The sequence below is a fragment of the Xenopus laevis genome, chromosome 4L (assembly GCF_017654675.1).
Source record: "Xenopus laevis strain J_2021 chromosome 4L, Xenopus_laevis_v10.1, whole genome shotgun sequence".
Classification (NCBI taxonomy): domain Eukaryota; kingdom Metazoa; phylum Chordata; class Amphibia; order Anura; family Pipidae; genus Xenopus; species Xenopus laevis.
Window position 1 is genome coordinate 31356623 of NC_054377.1, and position 16615 is coordinate 31373237.

General features: G+C 42.2%; 1 protein-coding gene across 2 annotated transcripts in view; it reads right to left on the reverse strand.

The window, feature by feature from the left end:
* Positions 1-5199: 5199 nt before the first annotated feature.
* The window catches only part of sf3b2.L (splicing factor 3b subunit 2 L homeolog), a 34343-nt gene continuing 22927 nt past the window's right edge, over positions 5200-16615 (reverse strand). For both annotated transcript variants that reach the window (NM_001095946.2, XM_041589426.1), the window contains exons 16-21: positions 11220-11327; positions 9840-9982; positions 9345-9446; positions 8918-9017; positions 7710-7895; positions 5200-5344 (exon numbers count right to left, since the gene is read on the reverse strand). In NM_001095946.2, the coding sequence (NP_001089415.1) occupies positions 5273-5344; positions 7710-7895; positions 8918-9017; positions 9345-9446; positions 9840-9982; positions 11220-11327 (711 nt within the window). In that variant the 3' untranslated portion in view covers positions 5200-5272. The remainder of the gene's footprint in view (positions 5345-7709; positions 7896-8917; positions 9018-9344; positions 9447-9839; positions 9983-11219; positions 11328-16615) is intronic.

The window sequence follows — 16615 nt, forward strand, 5'->3', positions numbered from 1 at the left end:
GCATAGGGCAGGCAGAGTATGGCACACAATGAGCATAGGGCAGAGTATGACACACACAGGGAGCATAGAGACAGCAAAATACAGCAGGAGACAGGGACATTTATCAGGACCACTCTAAGATGAACAGGTAGTACTGTGCTACATACAGTGACAGTGCTGGTGCCCCTTTTTGTTGAGTTGTGAACAGGTGAACAATGTGGGCACTTTCAGTTTAGGTATGAGATGTGAACAGTACAGGGTTTTAGGAGCGTGAACAATAAAGGTGTTACAAATTTGAACAATGTAGGGGAGATTATAGGTGTCAACAATACAGAAGATTACAGTCTGAATTTGAGGTATAAAGAATGCAGGGGCCAGTTAATCTCAGTAATAACATCTTTTAAAGCTTACTTAAGGTAATACGTAGAGCACCACTCCTGAAAAAACACTAAAAACATTTAAATACTAGAGAATGCCAATAGGATGTCATCAACATGGATGGGTGCGTAAAACTTCTGGTACAATCTACTGTACAGAGAAAAACCAAATCAGGCAGAAATTAAAATGTTGTTACTTGTTGGTTAATTGGATCAGTACCATACAGCTGTGAGTTTTCAACCTGGAACTTGCAATGTACTCAGCTTGAGGAAAAATCACTTAGTGAAAATATTTTAGTGAAAATATGTAGGCAAGTTAAGTCAGGAGCCCCACAGTGGAAATAACTAGGTAAAATAAACCCACAAGCTGTGAATTTATCTTTATCACAATGTAATATTATGGTGTAATGAAATGTCAGAAGTAGTGCCCATACTAATTTTAAATTATGCACCCAATGAAGTTAAAAATGAACACTTCAGCAAGGCATTAAATAGCTTTCAACAATACATCTATAATTATTTTGGCACATAGAAGTGTCAACAAAGCAGTTAAATCAATCACTCCAGACCATTTGCAAAGTTTATATTTTAATGTTCTAGAAAAACTAAATTCATTAGGCTTGCAGAAATACTGTACACATGACTGGTCAACCACAGAACAATTACCATAGATCTTATAATTAGCACATTACTTTGAAACAGCCTTACATAAAATTAATCAAATGTTCTGGCAATATTCAAATTCAATTACGTTGGCTGTTATGCAGTGTCAGTGTCTGCTGCAAGGTTGCACTGTGAATTGGGCATTCATATTCATTCCTCAATATTTCTTAAAATGTCATGATGTTCAGTGGATACTGTGCTGGTAGTAATGTTAGATGACTTAAAAGGGACATACATTTAACCAAAGCTGACATCAGTCACTATTTAACCAATGGAATGAACCATGACCTCTTGCTATATAACTGCATATACTTCTTGCGTGCACTGTACATTATGGTGCTCCACTGCCAACCTATATAATTATACAGGCCTGTATTTTATTATCAAGGGGATGATTTCTGATGATGTGTCTGTGTTGTGTGAGAGTGAGAAAATGGCTCTGCTTTTCTGCAGTTTGGGGAAGAGGCAAAATCTGTGCCTGTATGTGTGTGATTTGTCTGTGTATTTGAGAGATTGAATGTGAGTCTGCTCAAGTGTGTGCAGTAAGGTGGATCGGGAGGAGGGTTATGGCTACCAGTGACGGTTGCACCAAGGGAACCCACCAAATCACAGTTCGGGGAGATTAGTCACCCAAAGAAGAGGCGATTTGTTGCCGGGCGACTAAATTTCCACAAATCTCCACGTGTGTCTCTGCCCAAAGAGTCACATGTTTACTGATTTGTGTGATAAACAGTTTCTTGAATCAAAGCAACTCCAGTTATCTATCACCTTACACCAGCATTGTTCTACCATTCTAGTCTGTCATGTCTAAGGACAGTTATTTATATGTATATTGCTGGCTTAAATCTCCACAGAACCTACAGGCCACTGGGTAAAAAACTTGGAATAGTTGCAATGCTTTGCTAATAGTAATATGAGTTTTTTTCAAATGATGGTGAATGCACGCCTCCCTATATATGAGTATGTGGGTTGATCCTATTCCCCCGAATTTAAAAAATTCAAATTTTTTAATAAATTTCGATTGGTCGGGTTTTTTTTTCCGAATTTCGAGTTTATCTGAGTTTGTGGGAGTTTTTAGAAACTACCATTAACTCGAAATTCGACCCTTGATAAATCTGCCCCTACATCTGTTTTTCATACTTGGGGTTGATAACGATGAAATCCATACTCAATAGCCTCTTCTTTAAATCTATCAAGGTGAGTAACTGCAACCTACCCAGAAAGCAAATAAAATCAGTGTAGAGACAATTGGAAATTGTTGGTATAAATCAAAACTGTTGGTTTCGGTTTCTAACCTTGGTGCTAGATCTTTCTTGATTGTTAAAGTTTTGGAATAATATTCCAACATTTGTCTTCTCAGTCAGAACTTGTTGAGATGGGACACCTGATATTCACTTTATATAACTGGGACTTCTCATATGGATATGAACTGGCCCACCACCCTCTCCGTCCATTCCTTCAATGTATATGATGTTCATTCAGGTGTATAATCAAATCCACAGAATGCCTCTAGTAGCTTGTTGCCTTTAATTTTGTTTCTGTTAATCTGATAAAGCTGTAAAACAACTAGGCTACTCTGCTAAATTTGTGTCTTGGTGTATGTATTGGTCAGATTTTCTTGGGGCCTGGTAAAGTCACTCTGGGAGGATGGACATCTGATTCCATATGGGACGTCACACCCCTCCATTTATGCAGCAAGCTTGGGAGTGAAATTAGGGAGGGCTTTCGGAACATCCAAGTGGCAAGTACTGATGGATTAGGGAATCCCACCTATCTCAAACATCCAAAAGATGGTTAGGTCACAGTAGAGTATAGGGTAGCACCTGTCCCTCACAAAGGGGTATATTTATCAAAGAGTGAAGTTAGAGGTCTGCACAGTCTGCTAGAGTGAAATTCTGTCGCTCTCCATTCATTCCTATGGCATTTTGAAAGGCATAGCGATCAAAGGGACTTTCACCTATTGATAAATACTCTTTTTAAAATGTCATAGAAATGAATGGAGAGCGGCAGACAGTGTAGATCTCTAATTTCACTCTTTGATAAATATACCCCAAAGACTCCTTTTTGTGGGCTTTACCCCTACAACATTTATTGATCTCCAAGAATGCACTATTCATTCTCACAACACTATAGTTGTTCAGTTAGAGGAAAGAGAAGCCCACATGGGGTTAAACAGATGGAGTGCTTAGACCACAATCTGTCCCCCTATCAAACAGTAGCTGTTGGCTGGTAGCTGACCATGTAAATAAAATGTACAGGGTACTGCAGATGCAAAGTCATCTACCTCCAGATAAACTGGCTTACCATTCAGTGGGTATAGCCTATAGAATCATTGTCATTGTTCTAAAATGTCAACTTTTTTGTTCTTGGTTTCTTTACACCATTTTTTAACTTTACTTTTTAAAGTTTTAATCTCTGTAATTTTCCTCTACAGCTGTTATTTTCTAATTTGGCTCCTTTTGTTTCAGAATTGGCCGGTTCTAAGAATAAATAATATGATGCATTTTTGTACCGGATACCCTCTTATTCACCAATATTTTTTTCCTTATTTAAAGGAAAAGTAACACTAAAAATTATAAATGTAAAAATACATTCTATGTCCATTTAACAAAACCTGCATAATGCAAAAATACCATAATAAAGGGCTTTTTGCTGCTCCCCAACAGCTTCCATTCTTTGCTTAGATTTACTGTTGTAAGTGCGGCGAGCAGCAAAGGAGTGAGCCGAAGGAACATGCACACTGACAGTGTAAATTTATGGCTTTATTGGGTGCTACCTTTGCTGCTCCCCGCACTTGTAGAAATAAATCACGGCTGAGGAACCAATACTGACAGAGTCAAAATCCTCTGCTGCCGCAAAAGTAAAAAAACCTTACTTACTATTTATGAAAAGACTTCTGGTTTGAAGATTAGATGTTAGGAGCCTCTGGGGAGTGTGCACGTAGAGTTTGGCAAAGCTCATCAGATTATCACGTTTTTGGTACAGCAGGAAGAGGACCAACCATTATTATGGTATTTTTGCAAAAAGCATTTAAAGGAGAAGGAAAGATACAGAAGCAGTTTATTGCAAATAGATTACCAACAATAGTGCAAGCTATAACAATATATGTATTCTGCGGAATGCTTTACCATACCTGAGTAAACAGCTCTAGAAGCTCTCTCTGTTTGTTTAGGATAGCAGCTGCCATATTACCTTGGTGTGACATCACTTGCTGCCTGAGTCTCTCCCTGCTCACTCATAGCTCTGGGCTCAGATTACAGCAGGGGGGGAGGGGGAGTGGGAGAGAGGAGCAACCTGAGCATGCTCACGCCCTAGCCCTGGAGGTTTATGTTGAAAACAGGAAGTCTAAAAAAGAAGCCAATGTGTACACAATGGAAGGAAATAGCAGCATTACTTTGAGGGTTTACTGGTGTACTTATAGAGACCTTTCTGATAAAGCTTACTTAATTTTAGCCTTTCCTTCTCCGTTAAAATAAAAAACATTGGGTAGGGGTAGGGTTATTGTTAGAATGGATGTTTAAATTAATTGTTTTACTTTTCCTTAACAAATTACAGATGCATATTGATAATTTAGTAAACACATATTATCACTGTGCAGACCTTCACTGAAATGTTTGTTTCTATATTGCTATGTGTTGAATAATTGGAATCTCTTTCAATTCTACCTACATTTGTATAACTTCTACGCTTGGTCAAAACTAAAATCCAAGTAGTAGTCAACTGTCACCTTAACTGGTACTACAACTATTCAGAAACTGTATAGATCTTTCAAAAGAACCCCCCCACACACACACCTCTTACTTTGTCCATAAATGTCCTTGTTTCAGTATACTATAGGTGTCATAATAGGATAGTGTAAAAATGCAACAAAGTAGCACAGCTTCCATATGTAACTGGCAAAAACAGACTGTCACAAAAATCAAATTGTCTCATTAGCATGTTTTTTAAGTAACTATAGGTTACTGAATAACACGCACAGAGAATGTATCATTCCATGTAAGGACATTCAAAAGCAGCAATTTAAAAAGAAAAAACACAGAAAGGGATCTTTTACTAGCAATTGCGGTGTTCAACCTCCATTCAATATTACTTTTATAAGAAATAAAATCATTTAACACACAACTACACATATAATACATTTACATCTAAAAGAATGAATGAAAAAAAGGACAAACCTCTGTTAGTTTAACAGTTTTATTAGAAATAAAAGAATGTAAAAGAAAGAGGGAGAAAAATTTGGGTGTGGAATAGACTTAGAACTTGAACTCCTTGTATTTCTTGCCACCTGCTCGTGAATCCTGTGGTTGCCCCTTCCGCTTCTTTTGCTGGAGGTTGTAGAAAAGGTGAGGAAAGAGAAATAAAATGTATTTAGTAAAACAAAGAAATACATACACATATAGCTAGAGTGCATCTATCCATATAGATAATACACATAGTAGACATTCCACTCACTGCAGGTAAATATATTTACAGTGTTGTTCCATAACCATTTAATGGCAGTATTTTTGTGTGTCATGTATCTGTCCAGTGACTTATAATGTACTTTTTAAGTGCATTATACCTAATAATACATCGCAAAAGTTACATGAATAGTTAGATAGGGATATAAATGTGCTGGACAGAGTGCAGAGACGTGCAACTAAACTGGTTAGAGGGATGGATGGTAGACTGTCATGGTTGGGGTTGTTTTCTCTGGAAAAAAGACACTTGTGAGGGGACATGATAACACTTTACAAGTACATTAGAGGACACTATACACAAATAGCAGGGGACCTTTTTACCCATAAAGTGGATCACCGTACCAGAGGCCACCCCTTTAGACTAGAAGAAAAGAACTTTCATTTGAATTAACATAGGTGGTTCTTTACAGTGAGGACAGTGAGGTTGTGGAATGCACTGCCAGGTGATGTTGTGATGGTTGATTCTGATAATGCCTTTAAGAGTGGCTTGGATGTTTTCTTGGATAGACATAATATCAAAGGCTATTGTGATACTAAACTCTATAGTTAGTATAGATATGGGTATATATAATGTATATGAGGGTAAGGAGGGGTGTGTGTATGGCTGCTGGGTTTCATTTGGAAGAGTTGAACTTGATGGACTTTGTAACTATACAGGGGTGTGCAAACTTTGTGCAACGAGGGCCAGATTTGGTGAGGTGAAAATGTGTGGGGGCCGACCATTCAGCCTGACATATTGACGTGCTGCTGAAGGTGTTAGCAATAGACACGTACTGGCACGTGGTGACACGCATACTTCTTTAGGACTGAAGGTGTCAATAGACGTACTCACATGCCTGTACAGTAAGCTAAAGAAGTATGTGATAGTGGAGTGTCACTACTTGCCAGTACATGTCTATTGCTAACACCTTCAGCACACAGGCAGCAGTATAGACTAAGTAGCACATCATTTCATTAATGTGCCCAAATATTACTGCTACGGCTATGCGATTCCTGATCGCACTGTGCTGGCGGGCCACATTATTATTAATTTCATGACGTAGCGGACCGGTGTAAATTGGCACAAGGACCGGACTTTGGACGTGCCTGATGTAAGATGAAGAGTTAAGCTGGCCATAGATGAGATTTCTAAAAGATCTGATCATCATCCAGAGACCACGATTATCTCGGAATGATCATACGAATTGTCCATCAACTAAAAAGACCAATTTGGCAGGAAAACAAAGGGTAGCTACCTCCTTGGCCCTGCAAACATAGATAGATTGCACTGGGACCGATAAAGATTTTTTAACCTGGCCGATCAATTTCCTGACAGATGTCGGCCGAAAAATCGTAAGATGTTTGATCGTTCGAATCTCACTAACCGCATGATAATTTCGAAGGATTGGTCGGACTTCGCTAAAATCGGTCGTTCGGCAAGAGAAATCTTTGCGTCTGGAGCTGGAGGGCTGTGTTATGTTATTTGTGTGTCTGGGAAGCATACCTGAAGGATAAGTATAGCAGACAAGTCTAGCTACTAATTCCTTTGAATTAGTTTGTAATCTATTTATATGTAAATACAAGCAAGGAGTTTGAGCACATCCTATCTTATCAGTGGTGAAAATAAATGCTGATTATCTGATCATTCTATACAATATTTACGGTATCTCCAATGTTTTTTTTCTAATGGACGAAATCTCGCACACACGTCTAACATCACAATGTACAAAGTGTTAGCTGGTCTGGCACAAAGGTCATCACCACTCAATTCTGAAGCAGCAGAATTGTGTCCTTTGTAGTAATACATCTTGTTCTATTAACTTGTATTCTGATGGACAAGAAAACCTGCCTCAATATATATTGCAAACTGCAAAGTTTGTTTTAGTAGAAATAAAGATTTGTGGCTGTACTTCATAGCTTGGGCCTCTTGGCCCCATGCAAGAGAACTTTAACACTGCATAAAATGATTGACAATTCCAAGATTTCAACTTTGTGGCAGCAGTTTAGGAGAAGCCTTTTACCGTTTTAGCACAATGGTGTCCAAACCACAAATTGTGACCAACACAGAACCGATTTGCTGCGATAGTTGCGAAAGACCTTGACTGGCCTACACAGACACCTAACTTTAAGCTAATAGGATACCTATGTGAGACAGGCCTAATGGCAAATCTCATTAATGCTTTTAAAAGATTTTCAGGATAATCAGATGTGCATGCATATATTTGTTTTGGTTTGTACATTTTCAACTTACCTTTTGTTTAGCTGCATGTTCTGCCACCATGTCACTGAAGTCTTCTTTCTGTACCTGTTCCTGAGCTTCCCTTACACGTTCCTCATATTTCTGGGTCATTGCTGATGGATCCAATTCTAATTCTTCAGGGGCCAGAGCGATTTCTACGCCCTGTGGCTCAGTGGCGATACCTCTGCGAGACATGGCCTATCGAAGAATATAGTTAATATCAATTTACTGAACTGCTAGAAAAGTCTCAGCTAAATCATGTTCCCTAATGTTTGCCACTGTTTATCCCACCCTCATTATATAACCTTAATGTCTTGTAAAACAAAAAATCATACCATCCATTCAATGCAACCACCAGCTGCCTCTCAGGACTTTGCTACCCCTGAAAACATCTTTTCTCTTGCCTAGATTGGGGGGACACAGGCACCGTGGGGATGAAGATCCTGCAGCTGGGGAGCAGACACTAAACAGTTAAGCGACTTCTTCTCCTAGTCTGGGCTTTATCCCCTGCCTACTTCCTGCTCTCCTCCGTTTTATTTTAGTGTCCTCATAAGGAGGACTAACACTGGTGGCTCTGGAGCAAGTGGTTAGGATACTTTCCAAAAACCTTCCCACACAGGGGCCAAGGTTCTCTTTCTAGAGCCCCTCCAGCCTAATGGTTATTTTTTTTTTTTAATCATTTTTATTGGTTTTAACAGACATGTCAAATACAGAAATAATTACAAATCAACCATTTGTGGGTATTATTAATAAACAATTTTCTCTCTGACAGCCTAACAAGCATACAAGTCATAGTGCGACTACTTCAATCAAATATAAGATTTAAAGGGCCTGACGTGAAGTCAGTACTTCGTGAACAGTTCACCATTAAGCGTCTGCTGAGCAGATTTGAAAAAGGTATAATTTTCCCTTAGTTACAGAATTCACATGCAGTCCTCAGCTGAAGCTAGCTTTGGAGGAAAAGCATTGCAGGATGTGGTTTTCTGAACACAAGTAGGGCAGATGTCCCACCCTCATGGGTAGCTTTGGTACGTCCCCATGTGCCTGTGTCCCCCAATCTAGGCAAGAGAAAGAGGGATTTTTGTACTTACCGTTAAATCCTCTACCCTTTAAAACAGTTTATTTGTGTTTTTCATTTCTGTTCTTTCCATAAAAACATTTTCTATACTCTTGTCCCTTTTGCCAATATGATTTATACAACATCAGGATTCCCTTCTTACCGTGGCCATCTCATAGATGTGGGTGGAGCCCATCATAGCTCCACCCACAGTAGCAGTTCTCTTTTCTGGAAGTACAGTAAAGAGTTGTGGTGTCTCAGTTCTAGAAGACAAAGAAAATAATTTTAAATGAAACAGAACATAAGATGATATAATCAAACAAGACATGCTGTCCAAAACACACTAAACTTCATCTTCACAGAGTAATTAGAAAGTATCCTTAGCTGGAAAAATGTTTCCAAGTGTAGGCAGCTGTGGATTAGCTCATATTTGTACACCAGAAAACCTTTTAGTAACTCAGCTAATGCAATGCGTTCCATTACTACCACACATTAAATTACTGTATATATGAATTTATCTAAGTAATATTAATAGTTGTAGAGTGTAAAACATAAAAATTAGCATATCAAGCAAATTCAGCGATTCTTACCCATCCATGGCTTCCTCAATCTTCTTTTTCCTCAACTCTATCAGTTCAGGCGTCTCCATGCCAGCAGGGACAGACGAAAAGCCTCCCGGGGTAATTAAACCACTGCCAGAATTAACAAAACGATGAGCAAAATACTAAAATGTTAAAGAACAGGTTATATCTGGAATCTTTTAAAACTGGGCAGTTATGACAGAATTTCTAATATTGTTTATATTCTTAACTACTATGTAGCTATGGTGACTGCCATCTGCGGGTCAGTAGGGTATATTTTTACAAACCAGATGAGTGTTGTTCAGAATACAATTGGTTGTATTATTTAAATGTCATCCATTGTTCACTATGCACATATAGGATGTAAACCTCTTTTAGGTAGAGGTTTTACTGCAATATATACAAATATATGTAATATTTTTCTGGCATGACTGTAGGGACTCAACAAAGATCTCCTGCTCATATTTAACCAATCTATGTTAAAAATGAAAGCTAGCAGCATACCTGTCTGCTGGGGTAATAAAACCAGTTTCATCAGGTTTATCTTCATCACTCTCATCTTCTTCTTCCTCTGAAGAGGATTCGTCATCTGATAGTTCTAGTTCTCCCCAAGGGGTTCTGTCTATATCTTCTTCTTCATTTTTGCTCTATGTAAGCAGAAACAGATATGTGAGCAGGTTTGGCATTCATGTGTCTGGAAGACTTATACAGAAATAAAGTTTTGCATTCAGGTGTCTGGAAGATTGATTATTATAAATTATAATCTGAAATCATTATATAGCAAGGATCTGGGAAGTCATTCTTGTCATGTTTTACCCTTGCATGAGAAAGGCTCATTTCCCAGCATTTCATTCTGAAATACAGGTTCTTGATGTCTGGCCCAGTGTGTTCTTTGTAGCTGTATTACAAGACTTCTTTGGAATTACAGGGACTGAAGAAGCTTCTAGTGCTGCCTCTCCTAGTAAGAATATTGATGGGAATTGTTATGCAGTTCTGGAGATGTAGGGAGGGTCTTTGTTATTTCTTGATAGCTTAGCTACCACGGCTAAGTTTGGTCTGCATCAAGAAGTCCCGTGTTAAGGCCTGAATTGATGTCCTGTACACAGGGCTTTGAAGCAAGTCGTATCCTACTGGAGTGTGGTGTGTCGCCAGGTGTAATATATCTGGGCTCATATTGAGTATCTTATTCCAGACTTGTATATAAGCCAGAGAGAGAGCAATTCAGGGAAAAAGCTGAAAACACCACCAGGGATCAGCAGATTCATTAATAACCAGAGAGAAAGTCTGCAGTAATTTGTCAATCTAGAGGTGGCAAGCCTCTGTTGGTTTGTGCTTTAGTGGACCATTTTTGCCCTCATAAAAACTATTAATTTGGATTATGCCAAACAGAAGTGTATTCAGTACTAATAACGCCCAACTGCTGCGTATATAAGGCCAGTCCTAAGGGCCAAGGTTTTTTGGAATACAGCCCCCAGTCCAAAAGGGCCCAAATATCAGTTACAAAAATTATACTCCAAAACTGTTTCGTTCAGTATTATAAATCAATATTTATTCAATACAAAATTTAAAAAAGTAAGCATACTGACCCATTGATGCGCCACCTAGGCAGAGCATCAATGGGTCAGTATGCTTACTTTTTTAAATTTTGTATTGAATAAATATTGATTTTTAATACTGAACTAAACATTTTTGGAGTATAATTTTTGTAACTGAAACAGAAGTATATACCTTTAATGGACCTTTAATCTAGCATTTCTGTTCTCATTTGTTTAGTTTTATATGAAGGTAGCACCATACGTCCATATCACATCCATATGTGATGCAAGGTCGGATAAGGAAAAGGTAGATGTGGCAAGAAGCCATAAATGGGATAAACACACACACCTGGAAATCTGAGGCATTGGTCCCAAACACATCACCATAAAGAGGTTTCCCCATTTCATCCACAGGAGGTTTTCCCCAACCTCCAGCATGATATCCAAAGGAGCATCCCTAAGGAAATGAATGAAAGAGAGTGATTAATGAAGAACGACAAATGTGAAAAATGGTAGACACAACAACCAATTAGAAGTGAAAAGCCGGGGGCGTGGCCAACTGCTGCAAGTGAGAGGACGTGTATCGGCTCAGCTCCGTACCCGGGGCGCAATAACCTTGCAAATCCCCTGACGCAAACCCGCAAACACGGACCACCAGTACCCCAACTGGGAGCCCTTACCGCAGAGACTACTCATGGGTCAGGACCGGGCCCAAAAGCGCGCCTCTGAGGCTGCAACTCGCCTGGAAAAATATGCTCGGGATGGTAAAGCAAACCAAGATGGCGTCGGAACCTCTAACCACGAGGAAGACGAGCTGGACCAAGAGCAAGTGCAACAGCTGACCCTCTTTGATATTATAACGGAGATCAAGAGCACGAAGGAGGCCTGCACTGCGTTAATCAACACAAAAACAGACGAGATTCGGCTCGATCTATCCATTATCAGGCAAGACCTCCAGAAGCTGCGCGAGCGCACGACCGTGGCAGAACAAAGGATCAGCGATCTTGAGGACACGTGTGCCCCGCTTCCCCAGGCCCTGCAGAACCTGAATAAAGAAATGGCTGCCTACATACAAAGAACCAATGACCTGGAAAACCGCCTGCAGAAACAACATAAGGATGGTCGGGTTTCCAGAAAGGGCGGAGGGTAATTCCTCGGAGGAGTTTGTGACTAACTGGCTGGTGACTACATTTGATAAAAACAAACTGTCGGCGACCTTTGCGGTGGAACGAGCGCATAGGGTCCCCACAAGACCCCCCCAGCCTGGGGCTCCCCCGAGGCCCCTCCTGGCACGCCTGTTAAATGCCATGGACAGAGACACCATATTAAGGCTGGCTCAGGAAAAGAACACTCTACACTACCAGGACTCCAGGATCTCTATCTATGCAGACTTCTCATCGGAGGTCCAGAAGCTGAGGGCCAAATTCCAGGATGCCAAGCGGAGGCTGAAAGCAGAGAACCTGCAATACACCATGATGTATCCGGCGAGGCTCCGTGTTACCGCTGAAGGCTCCAACCACTTCTTTATCTCAGCCAAGGATCTGAACGACTGGCTCGACTCCCGCAACGCCAAGCCCTGAGACGACCCACGGCTGAGGGATCCTCACTGACGGGCGTCGTGACGACTCCACAGCACCGCCGGTTTGGCACCTTGTTCTTCACTTTTTTTGGCCTTTTTTATTTTCCTTTGCCCCACTATCCTGTTGGCTTTCCTTTTTTGCCGTCCCACCTGGACCCTTCATATCCCGTTTCTGGCCCCCTGCTACGAGGATGGTCCCGGCTTCTCCCCAACCATCTAGGCCCCCTTCACAACACCACTACAATACTGCCCGGTTACGCTGGACTATGGACACAGGACTCAACTCGACACCATGGGCAGGTTGTATATGGCCTTTTTTCTATTTTGCAGGGGGTTCCACAGGACACTACTCTCTGTAGACTCAGGGGTACAGCTCCTCATCATGCCGCTACCCCTAGCCCCGGGAGAGAGGATGACCTGAGTTTTAGCACCCACCTCTCGGCTCTTTTAGGCCTAGTTGGCCCTACGCCCCCCCAGCGTTGTCCGCACAACGCATTTAGAAACTCTTTGGTTTTTGTATGGGATATAAGTTCTGCCTGCGTTTAATGGTGGAAAGGGAGGGAAGGGGTTGTTGGGGACTTCACAAATGTTGTGTTATAAATGTTGTAAATGTCAAATGCTCAAGGCAGGGTTACACTGATATGCCGCGGGTAGGCATAACCAAGCCGGGGATTAGGACCCTGAGACACCCCGGGGTGATAGTTAAGCTCACACGACTCCATGGCAGTTAACGTACTCTCTTGGAATGTCAGGGGTATGAATAACCCCATAAAAAGGAAACTAGTGTTAGACTTCTTGAAGCAGAACAGCGCCCATATTGCCCTGCTACAGGAAACCCACCTAACTGGGAGTAAAACGCTGGCGCTCCGACGTCCGTGGGTGGGATGGGCGTACCACTCCACCTATTCTAATCACTCATTGGGGGTTTCTATACTAGTCCACAAACAAGTCCCCTTTAAAATGCTTCATTTGCGTTCCGATGTAAAAGGGCGATACCTGTTCCTCCATTGCATGGTGGGCCAAACTGAGTTATTACTGGCAAACTTCTACATCCCACCCCCGTATGCAGACACCTGTATCAAAGAGTGGGCCAAGTACCAAGTAGACTTCCCCCGGGCCATCCCTATATGTGCAGGGGATTTCAACACGGTCATGAATCCCAAAATAGACAGAGTGAGGCGGGCAGGTTCCCAAGGTCCGGAGGGGAACTCCAACTTAAAGCTTCTTATGCAGGAGCTAGGTCTCTTGGACCTGTGGCGGTGTCAACATCCAAATGTTCTCCAGTATTCATGTTATTCCACATCCCACAGTGTACTATCTAGGCTAGATATGCTGTTCACTACAACGGCATTTGCTACTAGAGCTGAAACATCTAGGTATTTACCCCGGGGCATATCGGATCACGCCCCTCTGCTCACCCCACTCAATCTATCCCAGCCCCCAACCCGGGCGAGATGGTCCTTCAATCCGATTTGGTTTGGTATACTTAATAATCAGCAGGACCTGGACGATGCAATCAATACCTTTTTAGAAGCCAACCTTGGCTCTACTGACACACTTACACTCTGGGAAGCACTCAAGGCATATCTTAGAGGGGTCCTTAATGCTCAGATCGTCTGCCACAAGCAAAGATCCAGGGCTGCCACAGCAGTGCTTGAAGCTAAGGTGGCTGGGGCGGATTGGGAGGCAAGCCAAAATCCGTCGGATTCTAACCTGCAGGCCCTAAAACAATTACAGGAGCAATATGCACAACACATGTGGGAAAGGGCACACCGTAAACATCTCTTCTCAAAGATAAATGTCTTTGAACACGGCGAGAAAGCTGGTAAAATGCTTGCATACATGGCCAAACACCAGGGGGGCCCTGACCCTATAACAGCCCTTCAAGACATGACTGGGCAGCTTAAAACTGATCCACTAGAAATTGAAAACATACTTGTATCCTTTTACAGGGAACTATACTCCTCCAAACTGGCAGCTACCCCGGTTGTTATCCAACAATTCCTCAACCGACTAGGCCTGCCCAAAATGGATGGGGAGCATAGCAGGTATCTAGACATGGAAATCACTTCGGATGAGATCACAAGTGCCATAGATTCGTTCCCCCAGGGTAAAGCAGCAGGTGCCGATGGCCTACCTGTGCTCTATAAGAGGCATATTAAAGTCCTGGCTCCAATCCTCCAGCTAGTTTACTCGGAAGCACTGACTCAGGGCAGGTTACCCCCCTCTATGTATGAGGCGGCAATTGTACTGATAGGCAAACCCGGTAAAGACCTTCACAAATGTGAGTCGTACCGCCCAATTTCTCTCCTGACGGCAGATGTAAAAATACTGGCGAAGGTCCTGGCGAATCGCCTAGCTAAGGTGATAACCAGTCTCGTGGGGGTGTGACCAAACAGGGTTTATACCGGGTAAAACAACAGCTATTAATCTCAGGAGACTGTACCTTAATCTATCCCTGTCACATCCTAACAGTAATACGAGGGCAGTGGCTGCACTGGATATCGCCAAGGCCTTCGATACTGTGGAATGGTCATACCTCTGGGAGGTGATGTCCACAATGGGCTTTGGTACACTGTTTACTATGTATGTTAAATTATTGTATGCTCAACCCAATGCTTTTCTTAGGGTAAATGCAAGCTCCTCGGCCCCCTTTAACCTGTGGCGTGGTACTCGACAGGGATGCCCCCTGTCCCCCCTGTTGTTTGCCCTGGCAATTGAGCCATTCGCCCAGGCTGTGAGAATTCACCCGGATATAGTTGGCCTTAGAGTAGGGCATAAGATGGAGAAAATCCAGCTTTACGCAGATGATACTGTGATATACCTGGGGGACAGGGGCTCCTCACTTACTACCTTGACCAATCTTACAGCTCAATTTGGTGCCCTCTCAGGGCTGTGTGTTAGCCCCACAAAATCGGTGCTGTTCCTATTGGACCCGCTGACAGACTCTGAAAACCTCACACATTGCCCTTTGCAGTTAGTGAACAAGTTTACTTACTTAGGGATACAGGTTGCCCTACCGGTGGAACACTACTACCTACATAATGTGGAACCTATGCTCGCCTGGGCTAAAAACAAGACTGACCTATGGGCCAAGCTCCCACTAGGCCGCAATACAATTGATCAAAATGCTAGTCACCCCAAAAATTCAGTATCCCCTCTGGCATTCCCCGATCTGGATTGACAAAAAATTCTTTACAGCTCTCAATAATACTCTTAGAAACTTTATATGGGGGAACGGCCGTAGCAGAATCTCCTTTGAAATCTTAAGACTCCCACAACAGCCAGGAGGAATAGCACTTCCAGACATGTTCCAGTATTATATCTCAGCCCAGTTAGCCCACTGCAGGCAAATGCTACCCCATATAGCAGATGTCAGCCTCCTGCATCTATGGTCCGCTGTTACCCCACAATACGAGACGCCTTTCCAGGGCTTACTAGCCAGTGGCTCGCCAAGGGGGCACTCACTAATACATCCCTTACTCAAACTACAAAGGAAAATCTGGACCATAGCGCATCGGCAGATTGAATTTTGTTCCATGCATCCCCACACCCCAATTACGAATAATCCAACTTTTCCAACGATGCGTCAGGTTGTGCTCCACAAGGTATGGGAAACTGGGAATCTGACTGCTATAGGCAAGATATGGGGTGAGGGCAGCCCAGTCCCTTTTAGGACTTTGAAAACCGAACACCTCCTTCCTAATTCACAGTGGCTGGCATACAGTGCCATTTGTTCAGCACTGACCAAGCATAACAAAACCAAGCCTATCCAAGTTTCCTGTTCCCCACTGGCCACAGCTATAGCAGCTACTACCCACAAAGGGCTGGTGTCCAAACTATACAAGGTTACGCAAAAGCATAGAGCAGAACACTATATGATCAAAGCACAGGAAAAATGGGACCATGACCTGGTTTATCTCACTGACGCCCAATGGGCCCAGGCCCTAAAGGTACCCTCACTGGTCTCCCTCAACTACAAGTACAGGTTAATTCAACTCTACATACTGCATAGGGCGTACTATACTAAAACTAGATTGCATATAATTAATCCGACCATATCCCCTCTTTGCAACCGTTGCAACCTACACCAAGGCACTTTCTTGCATACGATGTGGGACTGTACCCACCTGGTGCACTACTGGTCCACAATATTGAACACTCTG